The sequence below is a fragment of the Rhinoraja longicauda genome, chromosome 12, assembly GCF_053455715.1.
Source record: "Rhinoraja longicauda isolate Sanriku21f chromosome 12, sRhiLon1.1, whole genome shotgun sequence".
Lineage (NCBI taxonomy): Eukaryota > Metazoa > Chordata > Chondrichthyes > Rajiformes > Arhynchobatidae > Rhinoraja > Rhinoraja longicauda.
This window is the reverse complement of record NC_135964.1, coordinates 36335598-36363101: the sequence shown is the minus strand read 5'-3', so window position 1 is coordinate 36363101 and position 27504 is coordinate 36335598. Positions and strand designations below refer to the sequence as shown.

Here is a 27504-nt window from a genome sequence, read left to right as displayed (position 1 = left end):
GCTGGGTAGGACGCATGCGCGGAAGCTTGGCAGCCCTTTCGCTGAGGTGACGGCCGGGCGCTCCCGTGCGGCGCCGCATCACCGGGCAAGGCCGGGACGATGTTTCGGACGGTCGGTACTTGGTTTGGGCTGGAGGAGCCGCTGCTGCCGCCTCCGTCGCCGTCACCACCGAGCGACCCCGGAGAGGGAACGGCGGCCGGAGACGCTCCCCCTGAGGCGATGAGCCAGGTCAAGGGGCTGGGCGGTGAGTCTGATGTCGGCGCTGGGGCGTCCTCCGGCCCGGGCTGCGGGGTCGCTGAGCCCAACCGCAGCTGAGCCGCCCCTCCCTCCCGTGCTCGCCTCGCCCCTCCCTCCCGTGCTCGCCTCGCCCCTCCCTCCCGTGCTCGCCGCGCCCTCCCTGCACTCCCCTCGCCCTCCCTGCACTCCCCTCGCCCTCCCTGCACTCCCCTCGCCCGAAAATGGTAATATTTCGGGTCTGCAAGAACTGAAAGCTCCATTAACATTTCTTAACACTCATTGTTACACACTTTTAACTGATATTTCAAATTTGTATCTAGTTAAAGTGTACCCTTGGAAAACTTAAGGTAGACACAAAATGCTGGAGTAACTCAGCAGGTCAAGCAGCATCTCGGGAGAGAAGGAATGGGTGACGTTTCAGGTCGAGACCCTCCTTCAGACTCTTGGAAAACTTATCAGTTTGAATTAGATGAGTGTACTACACAGAAACGGGACCTTAGGCAATCCAGTGCAAACCATAAAGCCTGACTGCTAATTCCATTTGCCCCACATTAGGCCCGTATCCTTTACTTTTCCAAGTATCTGTTCAAATGCCTGGTAAACATTATAACTATCACATTCTACTTTATTTTCTGACAATTCATTCAAGATATTCACCACACTTTTTTTGGAAAACTCAACTCTCAGATCTCCGTAAAAAAAAAATCACCCTCACCTTAAACTTGTGCCCTCTATTTCATGCCATGGGGGAAAAAGATTCTGATTATTCTATCTATACCCCCCATAATTTTATAAACTTCTATAACTGCTATGAGCCTCATAAAAACTCAGTTTATCCATTCTCCTGCATTCAACAATGCTGACTCCTAGTTAATTCCTGCCTTTCCATGTGAATGTCATAAATGATAGGAGTAGGGTTAGGCCATTCAGCCCATCAAGTCTACTCCACAATTCAATCATGGCTGATCTATCTCTCCCTCCTAATCCCATTCTCCTGCCTTCTCCCCATAACCTCTAACATCTGTACTAATCAAGAATCTATCTGCCTTAAAAATATCCATGGACTTGGCCTCCACAGCTTTCTGTGGCAAATTCCACAGATTCACCACCCTCTGACTAAATGCACCACCTCATCTCCTTGCTAAAAGAACATCCTTTAATTCTGAGACTATGACCTCTAGTCCTAGACTAAACATCCTTTAATTCTGAGACTATGACCTCTAGTCCTAGACTCCCCCACCAGTGGAAACATCCACTCCACATCCACTCTATCCAAGCCTTTCACTATTCTATATGTTTCAATGAGGTCCCCGTTCATTCTTCTAAACTCCAGCGAGTACAGGCCCAGTGCCGACAAATGTTCATCATATGTTAACCTACTCATTCCTGGGATCATTCTTGTAAACATCCTCTGGACCCTCGGGTACGGTGCCCTAAATTGCTCACAATATTCCAATTGCGGCTTTACCAGCGCCTTATGGAGCCTCAGCATTCCATCCCTGTTTTGATATGCAAGCCCTCTTGATATAAATGCTAGCATTGAGTTTGCTTTCTTTACTACTGATTACTGTAAACGTATCCAACAGAATCTTCTCCAACAACCTTCCTACCACTGTTGTAAGTCTCACAGGCCTGTAATTTATTCTTGTCCTTTCTGGACAGGTGATGAATTAGCTATCCTCCCGTTTTCTATTACCTCGTTAATGCCTAACAAAGATGAAAGTATACTTGTCAGAGCCCTAGCAATCTCATCTCTTGCATTCCTTAACATCTGGGATAGTCTGACTGGAGTTTTATTCACCCTAATGTGCTCCTATATTTCTGACATTACTTTCTCCCACCTGATACACACAAGTATCCAGGATATCAATGTACCCCTTCGTTAATTTGCAGCCTCCATGTTCATCTCCCTGGTGAATACCATTGAGAAGTACTCATTTATGATCTGACTCGTATTGCCTAACTCCATGCATAGGTTACCCCTCAAGTACCTCAGGGAATTTGTTCCTTACCTGCTTTTTAATATATTGAATAGATTTTAAAATTTTCTTTGGACTTACTTTCCAATGTCATTTCAGAGCAAGTTTTTGCCCAACTAATTTATTTCTGAAGTTTTCTCTTATTTCCTGTAAATTTCAAGTCATTTGTTTGAAGAATAGAGGCCCAGCCTACGCACAATAGACAATAGACAATAGGTGCAGGAGGAGGCCATTCGATCCTTCGAGCCAGCATTCATTGTGATCATGGCTGATCATTCTCGATCAGTACCCCGTTCCTGCCTTCTCCCCATACCCCCTGACTCCGCTATCCTTAAGAGCTCTATCTAGCTCTCTCTTGAATGCATTCAGAGAATTGGCCTCCACTGCCTTCTGAGGCAGAGAATTCCACAGATTCACAACTCTGACTGAAAAAGTTTTTCCTCATCTCAGTTCTAAATGGCCTACCCCTTATTCTTAAACTGTGGCCCCTTGTTCTGGACTCTCCCAACATTGAGAACATGTTTCCTGCCTCTAACGTGTCCAACCCCTTAATAATCTTGTATGTTTCGATAAGATCTCCTCTCATCCTTCCAAATTCCAGTGTATACAAGCCTAGTCGCTCCAGTCTTTCAACATGATAGTCCCGCCATTCCGGGAATTAACCTAGTAAACCTACACTGCGTGCTCTCAATAGCAAGAATATCCTTCCTCAAATTTGGAGACCAAAACTGCACACAGTACTCCAGGTGCAATCTCACTAGGGCCCTGTACAACTGCAGAAGGAGCTCTTTGCTCCTATACTCAACTCCTCTTGTTATGAAGGCCAACATTCCATTGACGTTCTTCACTGCCTGCTGTACCTGCATGCTTCCTTTCAGTGACTGATGCACTAGGACACCCAGATCTCGTTGTACGTCCCCTATTCCTAACTTGACACCATTCAGATAATACTCTGCCTTCCTATTCTTACCACCAACGTGGATAACCTCACACTTATCCACATTAAACTGCATCTGCCATGCATCCGCCCACTCACACAACCTGTTACTCAACCTCTCCCGAAAGCTCACACCCTCTAGTCCTGGCAACATCCTTTAAATCTTCTTTGAACCCTTTCAAGCTTGAGAATATTGTTCCTATAATAACATGGTGCCCAGAACTTAACACAATATTCTACTTGCGGACTCACCAACTGCAAAATGACCTCCCAACTTCTATACTCAGTACTCTGACTGATGAAGGTCAATATGCCAAAAGCCTTTTTGACCACCTGATCTACCTGTGACTCGACCTTCAACGAACCATGCACCTGCATTCCTAGATCCCTCTGCTCTACAACACTCACCAGTGGCCTACCATTCACTGTGTAGGTCCTGCCCTTGTTAGATATTCCAAATTGCAACACCTCACACTCCTCTGTATCAAATTCCATCAACCATTCTTCAGCCCACCTGGCCAATTGATCCAGATCCAATCTTTCACAACCATCTTCAGTATCTGCAAAACCACCCACTTTTGTATCATCAGCAAACTTGCTAATCTTGCCCTGTATGATCTCATCCAAATCATTAATGTAGATGACTAACAGTAAAGGGCCCAGCACCGAACTCTGAGGTACACCACTAATCACAGGCCTCCAGTCCAAGAAGCAACGTTCCACCATCACCCTCTTTGTCCTTCCATGGAGCCAATTTGCTATCTATTCAGCTATCCCTCCTTGGATCCTATGCGATCTAATCTTCTAGAGCAGCCTACCATGCAGAATCTTGTCAAATGCCTTATTGAAATCCATGTACACAACATCTACAGCTCTGCCCTCATCGACCTTTTTGGTCATGTCTTCAAAATATCAATCAGATTTGTGCGACACAACCTCCCACATACCACACATCTGCTAATTACTGCACCATTGATCTGGTCTGCTCAGAGACCAAAATGTAGCTGAAGATTGTTGAAGATGCTGTCAAGTGCCATTTGCTCACCAGTACATCGTATAATCAATACTTTTATATTTTTCACAATATTATAAAGTTGATATTGTGATTCAGATTTTGTATCTGAAGCTAAATCTGAATGCTAACTAGCTGCCCAGATAGAAGCTGGGTTTCTGCATGGATACTCTCAATTCACTTACAGAACATGTCATATAGTCCCTGTTGGCTGAATTTGAGAGAAGAGCACTTCCAAAATATTTATCTTTCAATTCAACATATTTAAATGTCACATCGGAATTTAAGTATTATGTCAATATTTCTGCTTGTTTCTTTTGTATATTATTTTTAAAAAATTAAACGATAGTTTGACTGTAAACACTAGCCCGTCATTCAGTTGAGAGAATGGATTATGTCAGCATTGCAGCCATATAATGAATGGCTAATTTGTAGGGCTGAGGCGTGTTGGTAAAGTTTAAATTTATTAGATGAACACTGTTTATGGAAACTCCCTTTTACCTAATAGGCATTGGTGGATAATATTGTGAGCCAGGCCAAATTGCAATCAAAATATACAGAGGAATTTAAAAAAATGCTTGTCCAACTTTGTAAATGTTTTTTGTACAGTCAGGAATGTAATTGTTTCATTGATGTTTATACTCTCATTGGATTTGAAGGATATTGTGGAGACAGTGTTGGCGTTAGCTGTCGAATACCATGCATCAGCGACCTCCCTCAAGTCAACAACCCCAGCATTAAGACCATAACTACACCCAGTGGGCTCCAGTCTATGTTGTTCAAATGGTCAGCGGTGATTCTGAAAACAAATGCTGCAAGCTCTGTCGCTTAACAGGATGTTATCAAAGCATTGTGAAAGATTGTGTCATCCCCACCAATTACTGGGAATTGTAGGCCCAAGCCTGTTCAAAATAGAGGAGCATTTGGAGTGGTGTTGATTACTTCAGTCCACCATCTGGAACACAAAGCCTGGTATATTACAAATACAGTAGAAGGAAAGCACCACCTCCCAGATTAATTTCCCACCAGGCTGCTGCTGCCCCCATATTTAGCAATCTGCAGGTAGCATGTTGGTCTCATCAATCCCACAGAACTGGTGTCCATAATCAGAGGGACGGCATACGAACGGAGAGAAGAATCACATTTCATAACATGCTGCATTGCAGAAAAGGATAACGGTTGGTAATGTGGGATCAATAAATGTCTATCTAGTTTGGTTTGCTAATATCTTGGTTGTCAAATTTCACAAATCAGCTTTTGGATCCTTTTCCTGGTATCTTCAGTCACTGTTTTCCTCTCATGCAGAAACACAGCCATCTGATAGGAAAATGAATTAGATATGCTATTGTAGCAGCCCCTGGTAGTGGGCCACACACAGTACATAACCTTCGGCTCGTGAGAGGTCACGAGGAGTCCAAGAGCAGGAGATAAGAGAGTTGGGAAGGAGGGTGCGACACACGGAATAAAGTGGTGGATAACTCAGTGTGCTGCCTCATTCTTGGACGGACAGCTCCGTGTCCGCCACACTATGTGGTTTATTTGTTGATTCCAGCAAGGCTTAATTTCGTTGGAAAGTTAGCAATGTCATTATTTTATCAAAGACTGCCCACATGTGGTTCAGAACAAACATAACATTTTTAACTAAAATGATAATGCAGCACAGATGATCAAAATTTCGTAATCGTAGAAGCACATCTCTTCTAGTTCCCCCATGTTCATGGTTTATCTTGTAAATGAACCTGGGAGCTTTTCCAACATCGAACTAGTCTTCAACCTTGTACACTCGAATCTGATGTTCTGGTATACCTTTCTTTCCCCAGTTTATTCGAAACTACTGTAAGATCCATGCAGTTGCATGTGGTTAGTTGCTAGAGTCCTGGACTGGAAGAGATTGATGCTGAAATATTAATAATGTAAGAAATCCATATACGCTATAAATCATAAGTAAGGAAAGCCCAAGAAAACCTACAAAAGCCAGCAAAAAGAATGAGACCGTTAATTCGTTATTTGCATGTCAAAATTATCACAATCAAAGCTGTAATGACCAAGAGAGCGAAGTAGAAGCTGTGACTGGAGGTCAGAACAGATGGGGTGTACTAAAGAAATGAGAAGCTCTGTGTTAAAAAGGATTACACCATTTGGTTGATCACAGTAATGAAGCAGATTTTACTATAAAAGCTAAAATAAGCATAATAAGAACATTGGTTTTTCAGTAGCACTACACGGGTATTGGTAGCTTAACTTTATAAGAGAATAAGAGGGAAAAGATTGACGTGGTACCAGAGTAGACTGCTCAAAATTCTTATGCATTTTGAGAATGGGAGAACCAGTTGAAGATCAAATAAAATCTGTTTGTTTCCTTAATACATGTTCTTGAGCACAAACTTGATATTTGAGAAATGCAATGCAGATATACAATGCAATAGAAAAGTCAGGTATCGTACAGTTAGAGGTAAGAGAAGCCGAAGAGGATTAATAAGATAGATGGACAAAATTGAAGAAACCATTTGACTGTCTCAGCAGCAGCGTTGGTAGTTGGTGAGAGCTAATCCATGGAATTACCGAAAATGGGTGTCAACTCAGAGCCTGGCTTGCTAAATTTATCCAATTTCCAAAAGTAGTTCTGCAAGACCACATCTGTGAGAGAAATGCAGTCTGATAGCAGGCAGCATCTTTCATATCATCAAATATTTACTTAACAGCTTAAGATTCTCTGTTTAGTAACTTATTGTCACAGCAAAATAGTTGCAGTTGCACTGAGTCATTTTAGGAGATGAAGCAAAAATCAAGGCAAGTGTTGGCTATTGTAAAGCGGGTTGATTCTATGATGTCTCCTGGCTTGATCCCTTTCCATTTCTTTAGTTCAATTTGCGACATGAAAATTCTCTCCAGGAAATCTGATTTTATTATAGACTAGACCAAGTGGACCCGTTGGGCCCAAACCTCTCCTGCATTGGTGCAGCACCCTCTCCTCCCCACTCCCCTCTCCCTGTTCCCCCCTCCCCCTCCCCTCTATGATTTGTATTTCTGTAGATCAAAATCGGTGGATCAGTCAGGCTCTTACTGAGCCTTTTAATAACACGGTTTAAGTTTGATTATACATGTGAAAAGTTTAATTGCAATATCTGATTTGTATTTTCTCCTGCTCAGATTATCTGTTCAGTTTTGCCACTGCAGCTACAAAAAGGATATCTGAATCAGTGGTTGAGACTGCACAAACAATAAAGAAATCTGTGGAAGAAGGAAACATTGATGGTGTGATTGACAAGGTTTGTACCTTTCATGGACATTAAATTGGATTTCTACAATTCACGAGTTGACATTAAGTACTGAACTATATTGATTATTGCAGCTAACATGGCAGCTTGAGGAATTTATTTTTTGCTTTTATTCATTTGGAAGAAGTAATTGGCACTGCCAGTATTTATTGTCCATCCCTAATTGTTAATGAAAAAACGGTGGACGGTCAATGCCATGACTTACTGCAGTCACCCGGTACTTGCATGGAATTATTGGGTAGGTGGTTCATGTATTTAGAGCTAGTTATGCAAAATGAATGCAGATATATATGTGTGTGTGTGGGGGGGGGGGGGCGCGGGGGGTATCTCCTGCCCTTGTTCTTCTGCACAGTAGAAGTAATAGATTTGGAAATGTGGATCATTATACCCTTTAAATTAACAAATAGGTAAGAGTAGAGATATTCTCGTGTAATGTATTCCAAGAACCGGCACAATAGGTTTGTGCAATAGAATGTAATCACTCCACTGATCTCACTTTTAAATTATAATATGTTTTACATATTTACAATTAGTAGCATTAGTGCAATTTTATAAATACTGGTAAAAGGGGATTTTAAAATTTCTTTACATAAAAGCCATTCTTGCGATTTTAATATGAAAATATTTTCCACTTTGGGCAGCATTTTCGACATAACTTTAAAGATTGTAATAATCCAATTTGCTCTCATTTCTTTAATTTAATATCTGGTGTGACCAGTTGGACATGGATTAATTTGATAATAGCAGAAACTCTATTGTAATTTCTCATTTAAAAAACTAAATATAATTCCTTATTTAACATTTTTTTATTGTAAAATAAACACTAAATACCCAGGTTGGTTTCATGGCATTCATATTATGTATAAGCCTTGAATTTCATTGTTGTTTAATGATGCAAAGCTCAACTGTAACTTTGCAAAACATTATTGGTATCTTAAAGGCATCAAAAAAGTTATTTCCATTTAAATTGTAGCACTAACACTTTTAAAAATAAATTGTTTTAGTTTTCCCAAGTCATTTATGAAGCACGTACTGATACATAAAGGTGAATTAAGAATTTTATGCAACTGATATTGACTTTTATGTTCAAATGTTTTCACTTAGTGTGGGAATGAGCTATTTTTTTTACATTTTAGACTATCATTGGAGATTTTCAAAAGGAACAAGACAAGTTTGTGCAAGAAAAGCTGGTAAAGAAAACAGGTGCTTACTACTTATAAATAGTTTTTATTTACATATATTTATATCTTAGAATATTCAGTACTTGATTCTTTAATGCCATTATTGTGATGATTTGCTTATTTGATCAAATTATTTTGTCATCCTGGTTTATTGCGCTGTGATAGATCAGTTGTCTGCACTAAAATATCTTCAATTTGCCACTGTCGATTGCTTTTCTTCAGCCAAGTTATATTTTAATTGATTGAAAGATACAGCATGGAAAAAGGCCCTACGGCCCCACCAAGTCCACATTGATCATTGATTGCCCGTTCACACTAGTTCTATGGTATCCCACTTTCGCCACGACTCCTACAATGGGTAATTTACAGAGGCTGATTTACCTGCAAATCCACAAATCTTTGGGTTGTGGGGGGAAACCGGAACACATGGAAGAAACACACATGGTCACAGTGAGAATGTGCAAACTCCACAAAGACATCACCTAAGGCCAGAATCGAAGTTATTGGTGCTGTGATCATCCATGTGCTACATGTAATTATATGTTTTTAAAGCATTCACTATATTTGCTATTATCTAAAAGGCAGGAAATCCAGTAGAGAGAAGGTTAAAAAAATTAATATAATATATTAATATTGTAAATAGAATTAAATTTAAAATAGAAACTTCATACTTGCATGATGCCATTATCTCATTTATGGGAAGGCAAATTATAAAATAGTAAAAGTGCTCTGTGTGATTTCAGATGATTAAAGAAACCTTGTTTTCTATTTCATGGTGTTCCACTATTTTTTGTGTGCTTTGGAAATTAAATTCTGAAAATGTGCATTAGACTGTAAAGATTCTCAAACACTTTCTTTATATTTTATTTGAGTTCAATGTTTATTCTTTACTGGTTTAATGCAAAGTGAAAGTATTAGTAGTATTCCAGATTGATGAGATATGGCTAGAGGATTAGCCCAATGCTTTTATGGAGTTTGGCTTGCAACCTCAAAAAATGATTTATTACACCATTCTGCCAATCGACCCCACTTCACCTTGATCTACCTTTTGCTTGCCACTTCTTGTGCCACTCTTCCCCACTCACCACTATTGGCTATCTTCCAGTCCAGGTGAAGGTCCCACCCGGAATATTGTCCATTTTGCTCCACGGATACTGATCACCCCACCGAGTTCCTCCAACAGATTGGTTATTACTCAAGATTCCGGCATTTGCAGTGTTTTGTTTCTAAACAAAAACTAGAACCATTTTGAAGTTGCAGTTATAAATGTAGTTTGAAATTTTTCTATATTACAAAATCATTTTAGTTAGAGAAATTCTTGATAAACTGTAATCATCGCACGGTCTTATTAAGATAAATTACCATTGCAAACACAATACTTTGTAATTTTTACAGATGCTGCAGTAGCTCCTTGGGTTGGATACAGTGAAGAAGAAACTATTCAGCAGCAAATCTTAGCATTATCAGCAGTATGTCTGATATTCTCAATTTTTTTTAATTGAATTTGTGAAATAATGTCAATATGTCGATGATCCAAGATTTTAATGTTTAGTTTAGAGATACAGCGTGGAAATAGTCCCTTCGGTCCACTGAGTCCATGCTGACCAGTGCTTACCCAAACACTAGTTCTATCCTACACACTAGGTACTATTTGCAGAAGCCAAATAACCAACAAACCTGCACATCTTTGGAATGTGGGAGGAAACCAGAGAAACCCCACGCAGTTATGGCGAACGTGCAAACTCCATACAGACAGCACCCATAGTCAGGATCGAATCTCGGGTCTCTGGCGTTATAAGGCAGCAACTCTCCTACTACTACTAGTGCCACTGTAAAATGAAACTGTTAATCTGGCATGCTCTGGACTTTAGTGATGAAATAGCAGACTTTCCAAGTTATTGGAGAGTGTTCCTATAAATACACTCCAACACACTTATTTTTAGATCTTATGCAATAGAATAATTTTCTAGTGATCCCAGTAACTTTCAAGAGAGTTCAAGGAAATACGCTTCAAGGGATTGAGAGAAACAGACTAGGGAGTTTTGAGTGAAGGTGGAAAAAGAAGGGGGAGGTTCGAGGGAGGCAGGAAAGATGGGTTTCTGGGGAGCTGGGGAAACAGGCAGTGACGTTTTTGGAGAGTGCAGGAAACACAGGGAGCTAGGGAAATGTGTTTAGTTTCATGGAGCGCGGGGAAAAACTGGTGAGTTTTGGGGAGCGCGGGAAACGTGGGTGAGTTCGGGGAGCACGGGTATCTTGATTTTATCCCCTCAATATAAATTCCTGTCCCATATTTTCCTTAAAGTCATTCTCATTATCTTGCACTGATTATTGTCACCAGTATGTTTGCAAACATTTTTTTGTTTGGTTGGAACAGGCACAAAATAAATCGCACTGAATGGAAGTCACACTGAGTTTACTATCTAGAGCCACAAGATAGGTTAAACCAAGATGTTCAATGATGCCACTTCAACTTGTGAAGCTGATGATAACAGTAGTGCAGCTGGCCAAGCCGCTGCCTCACAGCACCAGAGACCCTGGTTCGATCCTGACCTGGGGCTGTGTGTGACAAGTTTGCATGTTCTCCCTGTGAATGAGTGGGCCTCTCCGGGTGCTCCGGTTTCCTCTCACATCCCAACGACATGCGGGTTTATAGATTAATTGTCCTCTGTAAATTGCCCCCGAGTGTGTCAAACTCACATTCTTTGATACCTGATTTTTTTTTTGTTCTGATAGGCCCTCTCCGAGTTACCTGATATACCACCAAATGTAAAAAGAATTTGCAGTTTTCCAATTTAAGATCAAACTTTTTTTTTACTCCCAGAAGCTTATTCCAGCCCACCTGTGGTTATGTATATTCAAAGACCACCCAGACTGTTTTTTATCAGAGTAAATTGGATTTTATTCATTGATTCAACTGTGGTAATTTATAGGTCGAGTCTTTATCTGCATGCATGCTCTAGTAGTTTTGATATGGTATCCCTTTAGGCTTATTATGGTCATGTGTCTCAAGGTACAGCACAAAGTTTTGTTTTGCATGCTATCGAATCGGATAATACAATACATAAATATTATCAAGTCAAACTCAACTAAGTTTTTATGTTGATAGGAGAGAAGAAACTTTCTTCGAGACCCTCCAGCAGGAGTTCAATTTAATTTTGACTTTGATCAAATGTACCCTGTTGCTGTTGTAATGCTTCAGGAAGATGAACTCCTGAACAGAATGCGATTTGATCTTGTTCCAAAGCTGTAAGTCTTACACTTATACTGTGCATGCTAAAAAAAAAGCCAGAATGGAGCAAAGGCCAGCTCAAAATTGTTGTATATCTCTTTTAATAATGTATATAATAACTTATAACTAGTAGGATATCCTATTTGCATGTAGTTTACATACAGAATAAGAATTTGCTGTAGAGCTGTTAACAGATTAAGCGAGTTGTAAATGAAGAGGGGATATCTGGAACAGCCCGATAGATTGAGCGTGGTTTCACCAAAGTGAGAAAGCGGCGGCAGGTGAGACTCCAGGTCTAGGACATCTTGGAGCGGCTGCACGGCATCCTCAAAAGGGAGGGGGAACAGCCAGAGGTTGTGCATGTTGGCACAAACGATATAGGTAGGAAGAGGAAGGAGGTTCTGCAACACGAGTTTAGGGAATTGGGTAAAAGACTGAAAAGCAAGACCTCCAGGGTAGTGATTTCAGGATTACTTCCAGTACCTCTTGCTAGTGAAGGTAAGAACAGGAAGATGGGGGAAATGAATGTGTGGCTGAGGAATTGGTGCGGGGACAGGGATTTAGATTTCTGGATCATTGGGATCTCTTCTGGGGCAGGGGTGACTTGTACAAAAGGGACAGGTTGCACCTTAACTGGAGGGATACCAACATCAATAGGTGCAGGAGTAGGCCATTCGGCCCTTCGAGCCAGCACCACCATTCAATGTGATCATTGCTGATCATTCTCTATCAGTACCCCGTTCCTGCCTTCTCCCCATACCCCCTGACTCCGCTATCCTTAAGAGCTCTATCTAGCTCTCTCTTGAATGCATTCAGAGAATTGGCCTCCACTGCCTTCTGAGGCAGTGAATTCCACAGATTTACAACTCACTGACTGAAAAAGTTTTTCCTTATCTCCGTTCTAAATGGCCTACCCCTTATTCTTAAACTGTGGCCCCTGGTTCCGGACTCCCCCAACATTGGGAACATGTTTCCTGCCTCTAACGTGTCCAACCCCTTAATAATCTTATATGTTTCGATAAGATCCACTCTCATCCTTGTAAATTCCAGTATACAAGCCTAGCCGCTCCAGTCTTTCAACATATGACAGTCCTGCCATTCTGGGAATTAACCTAGTAAACCTACGCTGCACGCCTTCAATAGCAAGAATATCGTTCCTCAAATTTGGAGACCAAAACTGCACACAGTACTCCAGTTGCGGTCTCACGAGGGCCCTATACAACTGCAGAAGGACCTCTTTGCTCCTATACTCAGGAGCAACATTCCATTGGCTTTCTTCACTGCCTGCTGTATCTGCATGCTTCAGTGACTGATGCACGAGGACACCCAGATCTCGTTGTACGTCCCCTTTTCCTAACTTGACACCATTCAGATAATAATCTGCCTTCTTATTCTTACCACCAAAGTGGATAACCTCACACCTATCCACATTAAACTGCATCTGCCATGCATCCGCCCACTCACACAACCTGTCCAAGTCACCCTGCAACCTCATAACATCTTCCTCGCAGCTCACACTACCACCCAGCTTTGTATCATCTGCAAATTTGCTAATGGTACTTTTAATCCCTTCATCCAAGTCATTAATGTATATTGTAAATAGCAGCGGTCCCAGCACCGTGCCTTGCAGTACCCCACTAGTCACTGCCTGCCATTCTGAAAGGGACCCATTTACCCCACTCATTGCTTTCTGTCTGTCAACCAATTTTCTATCCATGTCAGTACCCGAGCCCCAATACCATGTGCTCTAATTTTGCCCACAAATCTTCTATGTGGGACCTTGTCGATGTTGAGCCATGACTAAAACCTGGTTAAGGGAGAGGCAAGACTGGAGGCTTCAATTGTTCATTGTTCAATGTATAGGTGCTTCAGGAGAGACAGGGGTGAGGGAAAAAGAGGAGGGGGGGGGTTATATTGTTGGTTAAGGAGAATGTTACGGCAGTGGTCAGAGGTGAAATTACGGACAATTTGTCTAGTGAGACTATATGGATGGAGCTGAGGAACAGGAAAGGGATAATCACCTTGTTGGGGGTGTACTACAGCCCCTCGAACTGACAACGGGAATTAGAAGAACAATATGCCAGGAGATTGCAGACAGCTGCAGGTCAAATAAGGTTATTGAAGGGGATTTTAACTTTCCCAATATTGACTGAGAAAATCATAGTGTGAAGGGTTCAAAAGTGTTCAGGAGAATTTTCTTAAGCAGTATGTAGAGGCCCCTACACACGAGTGGGCAACAGCACTGGATCTAGATCTCCTTCGACAAACACATCAAACACATCACAAAGACAGCCTTCTTCCACCTCAAAAACATTGCCCGTCTCCGTCCATCCCTCTCCTCCACAGCTGCAGAAACCCTCATCCACGCCTTCATCACCTCCCGTCTGGACTACTGCAACAGCCTCCTCTATGGCGCACCCTCAAAAATCATCAGTAAACTTCAATACATTCAAAACTCCGCTGCCCGTCTACTCACCCACACCCCGATCCGTGACCATATCACCCCCGTCCTTTATAAACTCCACTGGCTCCTCATCCCCCAGAGAATCCAGTACAAAATCCTCCTCATAACCTACAAAGCCCTCCATAACCTGGCCCCATCCTACCTGACCGACCTCCTCCACAGGCACACTCCCACCTGCACCCTCCGCTCTGCTGCTGCCAATCTCCTATCCCCCCCACATCCGGACCAAACTCAGATCCTGGGGGGACAGGGCTTTCTCCATCGCTGCTCCCACCCTATGGAACTCACTACCCCAAAACGTTAGAGACTCCTCCACACTCACCACATTCAAAACATCGCTGAAGTCTCACCTGTTCAGTACTGCCTTCAACCACTGAAGCTCACCTCACCTTCTGTCTCCTTTCTCTATTCGTTTATTTATTTACTTATTTATCTATTTATTAATTTCCCTATGTTCTCTAAATCTCTGTAAAGCGTCTTTGAGTATATGAAAAGCGCTATATAAATAAAATACATTATTATTATTATTATTAGTATTGGGAAATTGGGAAGGGCAAGTTAATGAAGTGTTTGGGACCAGTGACCACAGTTCGATTAAGTTTAAGATAGTTATGGATAGGGACGGAGAGGGTCCACAAGTTAAAATGCTCAACTGGGGTAAGGCCAACTTTGAGGGTATGAGAGAAGGACTTGCTCAAGTTTACTGGAGCAGGTTATTTGAGGGGAAAGGAACATCAGCCAAGTGGGATGTTTTTCAAAAGTGTGCTGACAAAAGCTCAGGATATGCACGTTCGAGTGAAGGGTAAAGCAGGCAAACATAAGGAAGCTTGGCTGACAAGGGAAATTGAGGCATTGGTCAAAAACAAGAAGGATGCTTGGGACAGGTAGAGGCAGCTGGGATCAAGTGCATCCCTGGAGGAGTTTCAGGAACTAAGGAGTAAACGGTAAAAGATCGGAAGGGTAAAAAGGGGCCAGGAGATAGCTCTGGCGGGTAGCATTGACAATCCCAAAAGATTTTATAAATATATATGGTGGAAAAGGGTAACTAGAGAGAGAGAGTGGGACCTCAGAAATCAAAGTGGTCACCTGTGTGGAACCACAGGAGATGGGCAAGGTCCTCAATAGGTATTTCTCCTCTGTATATACCGAGGAGAAAAACAGTAGGACGGTGGAACTTGGGGTAGTCAATGGAAGTGTCTTGAGAGCAGTCGGGGTTACTGTCAAAGAGGTACTGAAGGTACTATCGTGTATGAAGGCAGACAAATCTCCAGGCCCTGATCAGATATATCCGAGGACATTGCTGGAGCTCCTGGTTGAAATTCACATGTCGCCCTTAAGTACAGGAGAGGTTCCGGAAGACTGGAGGGTGGCAAATGTTGTGCCTCTTTTCAAGAAGGGCTGCAGGGAAAATGCTGGGAACTATAGGCCAGTGAGCTTAACATCTATAGTTGGAAAGTTATTAGAAAGTATTCTGAGGGATAGGTTATACATTCATTTGGATAGGCAAGGGCTGATTAGGGATAGTCAGCATGATTTTGTACGTGGGAGGTCGTGTCTCACAAATCTGATTGTTTTTTTGAAGACGTGACTAAAAAAGTAAATGAGGGCAGAGCTGTAGATGTTGTGTACTTGGATTTCAGTAAGGCATTTGACAAGGTTCCGCATGGTCGGCTGCTCTGGAAGGTTAGATCGCATGGGATCCAAGTAGAGATAGCTGAATGGATAACAAATTGGCTCCATGGAAGGAAGCAGAGGGTGATGGTGGAAGGTTGCTTCTCGGACTGGAGGCCTGTGATTAGTGTGTAGGAAAACACTGCAGATGCTGGTTTAAATCGAAGGTAGACACAAAATGCTAGAGTAACTCAGTGGGACAGACAGCATATCTGGAGAAGGAATGGGTGACATTTCAGGTCGAGACCCTTCTTCAGACTGATGTCAGGGAAGTGGGTGGGACAGAGATAGAATGTAGTTGGAGACCGTAAGACTAGTGGGAGAACTTGGAAGGGGAGGGGATGGAGAGAGAGGGAAAGCAAGGGCTATTTGAAGTTAGTGAACATACAGGGCAAGATTAGCAAGTTTGCTGATACAAAAGTGAGTGGTTTTGCAGATACTGAAGATGGTTGTGAAAGATTGCAGCAGGATCTGGATCGATTGGGCAGGTGGGCTGAGGAATGGTTGATGGAATTTAATACAGAAGTGTGAGGTGTTGCATTTTGGGACTCTAACAAGGGTGGGACCTACACAGTAAATGGTAGGCCTCTGAGGAGTGTTGTCGGGCAGAGGGATCTAGGAGTGCAGGTGCATGGTTCGTTGAATGTCAAATCGCAGGTAGATCAGGTGGTCAAAAAGGCTTTTGGCACATTGGCCTTCATCAGTCAGAGTATTGAGTATAGAAGTCGGGAGGTCATGTTGCAGTTGCATAAGACATTGGTGAGACCGCATTTAGAATATTGTGTTCAGTTCTGGGCACCATGTTATTTGGAAAGATATTGTCACGCTTGAAAGGGATCAGAAAAGATTTACCAGGATGTTGCAAGGACTAGAGGGTGTGAGCTATGGGGAGAGGTTGAGTAGGTTGGTTCTCTATTCCTTGGGGTGCAGGAGGATGAGGGGTGATATAGAGGTGTGCAAAATCATGAGAGGAATAGATCGGGGAGATGCACAGAATCTCTTGCCCAGAGTAGAGGACCAGAGGGCATAGGTTCAAGGTGAAGGGGAAAAGATTTAATAGGAATCCAAGAGGTAACTTTTTCACACAAAGTGTGGTGAGTGTATGGAACGAGTTGCCAGAGGAGGTAGTTGAGGGTGGGACTATCCCATTGTTTAAGAAACAGTTAGACAGGTACTTGGATTGGACAGTATTGGAGGGATAAGGACCAAACGCAGGAAGGTGTAACTAGACTAGTGTAGCTGGGACAGTTTGGCCGGAGTGGGAAAGTTGGGCTGAAGGGCCTGTTTCCACACTATTACTATGACTATAGAAAGTGATCAAGACTGTTGTAGCTGCCAAGTATCACAAAACATAGAAAAGAGAGTCAATATAGTTACATACTTGTGTCAAGTCTCACTTCTTGGTGTATGACTAAAGTAGTGCATGAGAGCGGGGGTTACAAGAGATCACAGATGCTGGAATCTGGAGCAAAAAAGCAACATATCAGCTGGAGGGACTCTGGGTCAAGTAGCATCTATGGAAGAAACAAATTGTCGACAACCAGTGGTGCTGATCCTGCCACCGGTTCTGAAGCAAATTTTTGACACATAACGTCAATATTTCCTGTCCCTCCACAGATGCTCAATCTGCTGAGTTCCTCCAGCATTTTTTTTTTTAAGGATTGTGTTTGTATTTTATCCCACTGTAATTATAAAACCTGCTTAATATCTAACCATAAAGCATAATGTTTTTCAAAATTAATTAATCAGATTTTGCTGAGACTGCACAGCATTAGAGACAAAAGATGCTGCCTTCAATAATGCAGTGCTTTTGAGAAATTTGTTTTAAAAATAGTGAAATTTGGTTGAGTTTCCAAAATAACAACAAAATGTTTCCTAACGAACCATGCATTTCTGCCACCTTCGACAGATGCTTCATTCAGTGCTTGGCTCAATCATGGGGTCTGTTCATTTAAAGACATGTTTATAAATGGTTTGTTTGCATCTTTTGCACAGATTGTTCAGAAATTCACATAACGTCAATATTTCCTGTCCCTCCACAGATGCTCAATCTGCTGAGTTCCTCCAGCATTTTTTTTTTTAAGGATTGTGTTTGTATTTTATCCCACTGTAATTATAAAACCTGCTTAATATCTAACCATAAAGCATAATGTTTTTCAAAATTAATTAATCAGATTTTGCTGAGACTGCACAGCATTAGAGACAAAAGATGTTGCCTTCAATAATGCAGTGCTTTTGAGAAATTTGTTTTAAAAATAGTGAAATTTGGTTGAGTTTCCAAAATAACAACAAAATGTTTCCTAACGAACCATGCATTTCTGCCACCTTCGACAGATGCTTCATTCAGTGCTTGGCTCAATCATGGGGTCTGTTCATTTAAAGACATGTTTATAAATGGTTTGTTTGCATCTTTTGCACAGATTGTTCAGAAATTCAATATCTCTAGGTCACACTTCTTTAGGTATATGCAAATTCGTAGTTTCATATCTTCTAATATCACTCAATTCCATTCACAGCCCTTAGACACACTCCTAGACTCAATTAATAACATTACATCAATCAGAAAGGGAAAGATAGGTGACATCTATTCTTTACTAATAAAAGAAAACATGACAAGTCTTAACTCCCTAAAAGAGCAGTGGGAAAGGGATCTGGGCATGACAATTTCAGACTTTATCTGGTCAAAGATGATTGGGGGTATATACACATCTTCGATATGCATGAAGCATACTGTTATGCAGTTTAAGATTTTCCACCGATTGCACTGGACCAAAGCTAAGCTAGCCCAATTTACACCCAATATAGACTCCACGTGTGACCGTTGCAGGCAGAACCAAGCCACTTCAATTCACATGTTTTGGGATTGTCCTAAGTTATCTAATTTTTGGCAATTAATATTTGATATGCTCTCCCAAACTACCAATGAATCTTTGGAACCATCAGCCCCCCCTTGCTTTATTCGGTGTGGTAACACAAAATCTTGCATTAAATAATAATAAACGAAATCTTTTGTCTTTTGCCACGATGGTGGCCAGACGACAAATCCTGATCAGATGGAAAGATTGTAACCCTCCAACATTTGCACAGTGGATTAGGGATATGTTGTATTTTATTAAATTGGAGAAGATTAGGTATACTGTTAGGGAATCAGCTGACAAGTTTACATTGATATGGCAACCTTTTCTTAGTTGTATTGATGCTTTAGGCTCTGATAATTTTATGGTTGGGTAGCGTCTTTGATATGTGTGTATGTAATTAAGAGTGGAATTGAAATATTAGAATGGTCCCTGATATGTCTTAACATTCCGATTTTTCTGCTTCCCTCCTCTGGGTTTTTTTTTCTCCTTTTTTTCTCCCTTTTTTTAATGTTTAGTATATTGAATGGTATTGCTGGTGGTGGGTGGGGGGATACTTATCAGCATTAATGTGTTCATGCATTGAATTATCAAAGCTGTATTAATAAAAATCAGAAATAAACTTTGTTAAAAAAAAAAAATGTTTCCTTAGTGGGAGGTTGAACAAACCTTTTCCCTACCAAGAAGCATCGACTTATAACATTGGATAACATTGTTATTGAAGAAAGAAATATGATCAATGACTACTTAATTTCATGTGCTGAAACATTCCTGAGGCTGAATTGTCAACAAAGTGTTCATTTTGAAGAATGCAATATATACTCAATCTATTTAAAATACAATGCTTTGCTTTATAATGACCTGTTTCTCTTCCAGTGTGAAGGAAGAAGTGTTTTGGACAAACTACTTTTACAGAGTGTCACTTATCAAACAATCAGCACAGCTTACTGCTTTAGCTGCTCAACAACAGGCAGTTGACCAAGAGGAGAGGGAAGATAGCAATGCAGATTCTCATTTGACAGGTAATAGTGCCTGCAGAATGTAGACAAATTATATTCTTCATACAATGAACCCCTCTGAGTAAATTTGTACTTTATGTACCCTTTAGAATGTTCCAGTTATGTTTCCTCAATTTCATTTTGAACTGGGTCTTCAAAGGAGTTTTCCCCAACTTCCAGCACCAATTCTACCTTTACCTTGGGCCTGATTGGAGGGGAAAAATGTGTAGCTCTGTTAAAATAGGCTGCCAGCGGTTTTCTGATTGTTTAAGTGGAGGTGAAACAGTTCACAGCTGGCTAGTAACCAATGCCATTTGTATTGACAGTAGCTATCCTTCAAAAATAATCCCCCCAGTCTTATTGGCACCTTTACCTGCAGAGAATGATCACTTTAAGTGTAGAATGTCCTTCACGTGTGTGGGGGGGAGGGGGATATATAATTTGGGGTGAATGCTATCAGGAGTCTTCTTGCAGGGTAAATATATTCCAAATCACCTGTTTTGTGATTTGTAAAAAAACTAGAATCCAGTCAAGAATCTCAAATGATATGCGTCACAATTTCAAAAATATAATTGTTATTGTGTTTAGTCAGTGGATTTGATCATGGTTTGCCAACTTTTCCCAGCATGGCAATTTGACAGTATTTTATATTGATAAGACCGATTATTTTTAGGCTTAACTCCCTATGTACATCATCAATTAAATGCAAAGCATTTTATCTCCTGCATTGGATTCTGAAAATCTTTATAATCATATTATTTACACTTGTTATTGAGCAATGAATAATTTATAATAAATGTTTTGACTTTTCAGAAACAATGAGGTCAAAAACACCACCATTTCCAATCAAAACTCAAGCAGAATCTCAAGAGGTAACATATTTTGATGAGCATAGCTTATTACTTCCGTTGAATGCTTTGGTTTTGCCCATTAATGTAAGCACTTATTGCTTCTTGAAGTAATCCGCAAAAAGATTTTATTTCATTCTCTTCCTGTCAGGAGGAGGAAGAAATTTCTACAAGTCCAGGTACTACAGAATTTATTAGTGATGCTTACGATGGATGCAATTTGAACCAAGAGGATCTACGGAAAGAAATTGAACAGCTGGTGTTGGATAAAAAGGATGTTGATTCAAAAGAAGGTGACACAAACTTAATAGCAATTGCTGCTATTTTTTTCCCCACATTTTTCTTCAATTAAGTGTCAATTAGAAGATTTAATTGTTTTTATCTAAACCATATATTGTTTAATCAGTTGCATAGAAATGTAGCCAGTATACCTAATATAGTAATGCTGAAAATGTTTTCCAGAATTGGCTTTCTATATTTTGTAGCTATCATGTAATTTGTTATTTACTTAAAGATCTCGTTTTAATACATTTTATGCCTTGAAGAACAGAACATTTGCTTCTTAATCTTTGACAAATCAAAAAGATACAGCTTGGAAACAAGCCCTTTGGCCCAACTTGCCCATGCCGACCAAGATGCCCCCTCTGCACTCATCTCACCTGCCTGTGTTAGGCCCATATCTCTAAACTTTTCCTATCCCTGTCCCTGTGTCCAAGTCAAGTCAAGTTTATTTGTCACATACACATACACGATGTGCAGTGAAATGAAAGTGGCAATGCCTGCGGATTATGCAACAAAAAAATAATACAATTACAGCATATAAATTAAAATTAATACAGAAAAGAAAATTTAGTCCCTGGAGTTATAATAGTTAACAGTCCTGATGGCCTGTGGGAAGAAACTCCGTCTCATCCTCTGTTTTCACAACGTGACAGCGGAGGCGTTTGCCTGACCGTAGCAGCTGGAACAGTCTGTTGCTGGGGTGGCAGGGGTCCCTCATAATCTTGCTTGCTCTCGATCTGCACCTCCTGATGGGAGTGTAGTTCCCATGGTGCATTCTGCCGAACACAGTACTCTCTGCAGGGCCTTCCTGTCCTGGGCAGAGCTGTTCCCAAACCAGACTGTGATGTTGCCGGACAGGATGCTCTCAGAGTAGAAGCATTTAAGGATCCTCAGAGACACTCTGAATTTCCTCAGCTGTCTAAGGTGGTAAAGGCACTGGCTTGCCTTACCCACCAGTGTGGGAATGTGTGTTGTCCATGTCAGATCCTCTTTGATGTGGACTCCCAGGTATTTAAAGCTGACACCAGAGTGCCAGATCAGCCACCTCCTCCCGGTAGGCCTTCTCATCGTTGTCGGAGATCCGTCCCACCACCACAGTGTCATCAGCAAACTTGATGATGGAGTTTGAGCTGAACCTGGCCACACAGTCATGTGTGTACAGGGAGTACAGTAGGGGGCTAAGGACGCAACCCTGGGGGGATCCTGTGTTCAGGGTGAGGGGGCTAGATGTGTGTTCCCCCATCCTGACCACTTGGGGCCTGGCGGTGAGAAAGTCCAGGACCCAGGCACACAGAGGAGTGTTAAGCCCCAGTTCCAGCAGCTTCTCAGCCAGTCTGGTGGGGACTATGGTATTGAAAGCTGAACTAAAGTCAATGAACAGCATCCTCACATAGCCCCCCCTTCTGGCTGTCCAGATGAGAGAGAGCGGTGTGCAGAACCTGGGAGACCGCATCATCCGTGGATCTGTTCGGACGGTATGCGAACTGTAGTGGGTCCATGTTGCGAGGAAGGAGGGCACAGATGTGCTTCTTGATTAGTCTCTCGAAGCATTTCATGACAACCGAGGTGAGGGCCACCGATCGGTAGTCGTCCAAACAAGCTGGAGAGGCATTCTTTGGCACCAGTACAATAATGGATCTTTTGAAGCATGCAGGGACCACGGACTTTGCCAAGGAGAGGTTAAATATTGTGGTGAGCACTGGAGCAAGCTGAATAGCACAAAACTTTAGTACTCGCGCAGCCATACCATCAGAGCCTCCAGCTTTCCTCGTGTTCACAGGTGTCAGAGCCCTCCTCACGTCATGCTCGGACACCGAGAATGTGTGCACATCCCCGGCGGTGGATCCCCCTCCAGCCTCGCTAGCCAGTGCCCTGTCGGTGTTGTTTTTAGACGGCAAGCTAAGGGTGATGTTACCCGTCTCGAACCGTGCGTAAGAAGAGTTCAGGTCATCAGCTAAGGAGGTGCCGGCACTTCCGGTTGAGGGGGGGGGGCTGCACCGGTAGTTAGTTATAGATGTTTAATGTTTTTAAATGTTGTTATAGTACCTGCCTCAACTACCTCCTCTGGCACAAAATGCTGGAGTAACTCAGCGGGACAGGCAGCATCTCTGGAGAGACGGAATGGGTGACGTTTCGGGTCGAGACCCTTCTTCAGATTAACCCAGCATCTGCAGTTCCTTCCTACACACCACCTCCGGCAGCTTGTTCCATATAGCCACCACCCTCGGTGTAGGAAAAAGTTGCCCCTTGAGTTCTTATTAAAGCTTTTCCCTTTCACCTTAAACCTATGTCCCGGGGGAAGGTGGGCAGTGGTATAATTTAGAACATACATCACTATTTAAAAATTAGAATCTCCTATTTAAGAAACAAATGAAATACATTTTTGTCTGAGACTTTGGAAGCAAAGTCCTTGAATCCTTGAAGGTATTGGTAGATAGATTTTTGAAAGAGATGAAAGGTTACCCTGAGTGGATGGAATCTGGAGTGGGAATTGCAATTAATTCAGCCACGATTGTATTAACTGGTGGAGCAGGCTTGACAGCCAAGTGGCCTGTTTGTGCTTTTAATTCTTAAAACAACATTCAAGAACATTATTGTATATTATATTTAATGCAGATACGTGTGAGGTATTGCATTTTGGGATGTTCAAACAGTGCAGGCATGGCCTTGACAAGCGAATAACAAGGCTCTGGGAAGTATCGTAGAGCAGAGTGCTTCATGTGAATAAGGGTTTTCATTGCATATGAGAATCTAGCAGTACAGGTACACAGTTCCCTGAAAGTACCATCACAGGTAGATAGGATGGTAAATAAGGCTTCTGGTACGTCAGTCAGAATATTGAGTATAGAATTTGGGACGTTGTGGTACAGTAGTTGGTGAGGCCACATTTGGTGTATTGTGTTCAGCTTTGGTCACCCTGTTGTATGAAGTATGTCATTAAGCTGAAAATAGTGCAGCGAAGTTATGCAAGGATGTTGTCAGGACTCGAGGGCCTAAACTATAGGGAGAGATTAGGCAAGCTAGAACTTTATTCCTTGGAGCACAGGAGGCTCTTCATATGACCTTCATAAAGGTGTATAAAATCATGTGGGGAATTGATAGGGTATGCATAGTGTATTTTACCCAGAAGAAGGGATTCAAGTATGTGGAAAGATTTAATAGGAACCTGATGGTCAACTTTTTCACCCCGAGGGTGATGGCTATATGCAATGAGTTGCCCAAGGAGGGAGTTGAGGCAGGTACAAAAACATTTAAAAAACACTTGGACAGGTACATATGGATAGGTTTAGAGGGATTTGGGAATATACAGGCAAATGAGACTAGCTTTGGAGCATCTTGGTCGGCATGGACAATTTGGGCTGAAGGGCCTATTTTCATGCTGTTAGACTCTTTGACTCCTACAGATTGTGAATTTTGCTTCAAATGCATCCATTTATCACAAGCTTCATTTTTCAACAGCATCTGCTGACTGGGAGAGGGAACTGCAGCAGGAACTTCAAGATTTTGAAGTAGTGGCTGAGACAGAAAAAGCAGATGAAAATTGGGATAAGGAAATTGAAGAACTATTACAAACTGAGGGTTGAACTGAACAATGTTGCTCTCCAGTACTTTGGCCGGCACAAAACTGACCGGGACCAGCATGATTTTTGAATTTTCTTCACAGTCACCTGAAAAGAAAACTTTTTTAGTTTGAGAATTATTCTTAATAAAATGGGGCGAATGATTCATCTATAATTCAGAGTAATTTACCTCTTTGTTCTCAAGGCAGGTGAGAAAGTTGTATTTCTAATTACAGGGATTTATGCATTCTGTGTTTATATCCACCATTAATTTTACATGCATTCAATGCAGGTGTAATAGTGATTTGTAGGTGAATATTGCAACAGGCAGATATTTTGTGTTCTGATTAGTTCATTGTTATGTACACCAGAGACCAATAATTTTTTTACATGCTTCATGTGAATCAGGGTTTTCATTGCACCTTGGTGCATGTGAGAATGAACTAATCTGAATACAAAATATTTGTCTCGTTCAAATAGATTTATGATGGGGAAGCAATTTTGTTTGTTCCCCTTTTCAATCCTAATTAAATGGTAATTAACTTAAGGAAGCTATCTAACTGTTATGGATGTAATAAAAATTTAACTGAACTGAATTAAAAATGGTATGTGGGAAATAGAGCCTGATTTTTTTTTTTCAGACCTATAAATCAGATTAGTTCTGAAATAATCCAAAATGATTGCCATGCATATAGATTAATATAAAATATATAGGTCTGCTTTTCATTTTCTGAAGTAAAATCTGATGAACTGCAATTGTTCCACAATCTGTGTGTTTTCCAAATAAACATAATCTCTTGATTTTTATGGGATTTTTTTTTAAATTGTGTTTGGGTGCATTTCTTTAAAATTCACTCAACATTGTGGAAAATTGCATAATGTATGTAATTTAATTTTTGCCAAAAAAATATTAGTCACACTTGGAAGGCTGGAAATGTAGATATATTTATAATTTTGCTTTGCTATTTATATTTTTGTGTCAAATATAAACCCTGTATTCATTTTAATTCTGAAAGCTATTAATGATTAAAAGCACTTACATTTTCATAATAGTTCCCTACTCAAACATTTATGCCCTCAGTGATTTAAACATTCTAGCCTAAGTTGTCATTTTTCTCTTATTTATCATTTGTTAACATGTTCTGGGCTGACCTCTCATCTTTGTGATGAACAACAGAAAAAGTCGGTAAATTATTTGTTATGATTTGGATTTTGGCATTTTTATTGCATTCCAGTCTGGATTCAGTACTCTTTCCTAAAAATGAGGTCTTCGGGTGTTTCAGTAAAATGCACTTTGTTTCTATGTCTATGTTTCAACACAACACAAGGCTTGGATAAAAATTTGATTTGCTTTTAAGTTGTACAAAGTTTTATTTCCAAGCTAAGTGAAACTTATGAATGCTTAATAAAAAGTTCTTTCGATTCATTTTATTTATTATATTTTATTGTTCTTTTATGCATATTTGAAATAAATTCATATTAGAATGTAAATGATAAATGCAAATGAACCAAAATGGTTCAAAATTGTAAGCAATGTTTTTACCATCGCACATTGCTTGCTATCTTGTCCTTGTGGTGCTTTATCCTATCTCTTTCTGTTTCTCTCACTCCCTCATTTAGACCGCAGGCCGAACATCGAACGTGTCTAGATTTTAACTTTTGTGGCCCATCTCTAGTATCTACTTGAAATTTGGCACAGATTTAGATAAAAAAATAATTGAGAAAGAATTCATAACTTGTCAGTGCAAAAGGCTGCACACTAATTAATTAAGCTAATTAGAAAAAGAGAAGCAAAAGTTGACATTACAGATGTAATGATCTGTCTCGGTGGACGCCAGCCAGTCCAAAGAGGTTTAGCAGGGGCAGTCTATTGTGGAAATAATTCCTCTGTTACTGAGTTGACTTACCCTGTCCCTTTTGTTTCTGCTGCCAGATATCGCAGCACCCAGATGCGAAACTATTTTTGTATCCCAATGCCTTGCAGGAATACATGTCACCACTCTGGCAACGGCCATGATAGCTGAACATCTCGAACTGCTGTCTTATACTATGCGGCTGAGTGATGCGGAGCTCAAGACTGCAATGGTTAGGGAGAGCAATGGATTCGCTAGAAAGGACAAGCAAGCAGGGTGGGGAGGGAAAAGTGGTACTTTCTCGTTTTATAAACTTGTATTACAACTTCTATCGCGAAAGGAAGCTCCGTGCGAAGTGATGTTACCGCAACTAGAACGCAGAGACATAACAAGAGAGAAACACAATGATTAATACCTCCTCAGACCAAAATGAGTCACATCAACAAATTTGGACAAACCAAGTAGCTTTTCCAGACCAATAGAATAGAAGCTTGTGTAGGAAGGAACTCCAGATGCTGGTTTAAACTGCAGTAATAGAGTACTGATTGTGTGATCAGCCATGATCACAGTGAATGGCGGTGCTGGCTCGAAGGACCAAGTGGCCTACTCCTGCACCTATTATCTATTGTCTAATAAGATAGACACAAAAAGATGGAGTAACTCAGCGAGACAGGCAGCATCTCGGGGGGGATAGGCAATGGGTGTCGTTTCGGATCAAGACCCTTCAGCCTAGAAGCTTACATGCTTGTCGCAGTAACAATGAATGTTTGCAAGGGTACCTGTTTTTACTGCTTAACTTGTCACCGAGAGCTCGCTTTATCATTTTCCATGTGCCAATTAGGCAAAGAATTCAAGAAAAGCATAACGCAGAAATTATTTGAACGCTTGCGTTACCACAACAAAAGTGGGTGAAATTAGTAAGAGTAATTCTGAGAGTATTGTATTGACGTTTGCTATGGTGAATTGGAAGTCATGCATATGTTCTAAGTATGCCTTGTTTCCAGTTGCATTTAATATTGAGATTGTATGATTTTTTTTGGAAAGCAATGCATATTTGAATGTGAGAAATTGTTTTAAAATTATGTTCGTGTAAGATAAGCCAACTTCGAGCCAGTTTTAA

General features: G+C 41.1%; 1 protein-coding gene across 1 annotated transcript; it reads left to right on the top strand.

Moving 5' to 3' along the window:
* LOC144598913 (synapse-associated protein 1-like) lies at positions 1–27504 on the top strand. The gene is made up of 9 exons (XM_078409490.1): positions 1–244; positions 7316–7434; positions 8580–8646; positions 10020–10093; positions 11731–11870; positions 19720–19865; positions 20655–20713; positions 20841–20982; positions 24431–27504. Exons 1-9 carry the CDS (start codon positions 100–102, stop codon positions 24553–24555), a joined length of 1017 nt encoding a protein of 338 aa, XP_078265616.1. The 5' UTR covers positions 1–99; the 3' UTR covers positions 24556–27504.

Excerpts from the sequence above, each read along its gene's own strand:
- LOC144598913 (XM_078409490.1), top strand. The coding sequence starts at position 100 with ATGTTTCGGACGGTCGGTACTTGGTTTGGGCTGGAGGAGCCGCTGCTG. Across the intron at positions 245-7,315 it reads CCAGGTCAAGGGGCTGGGCG|ATTATCTGTTCAGTTTTGCC; the intron begins GTGAGTCTGATG and ends TCTCCTGCTCAG. Across the intron at positions 19,866-20,654 it reads TGCAGATTCTCATTTGACAG|AAACAATGAGGTCAAAAACA; the intron begins GTAATAGTGCCT and ends TTGACTTTTCAG.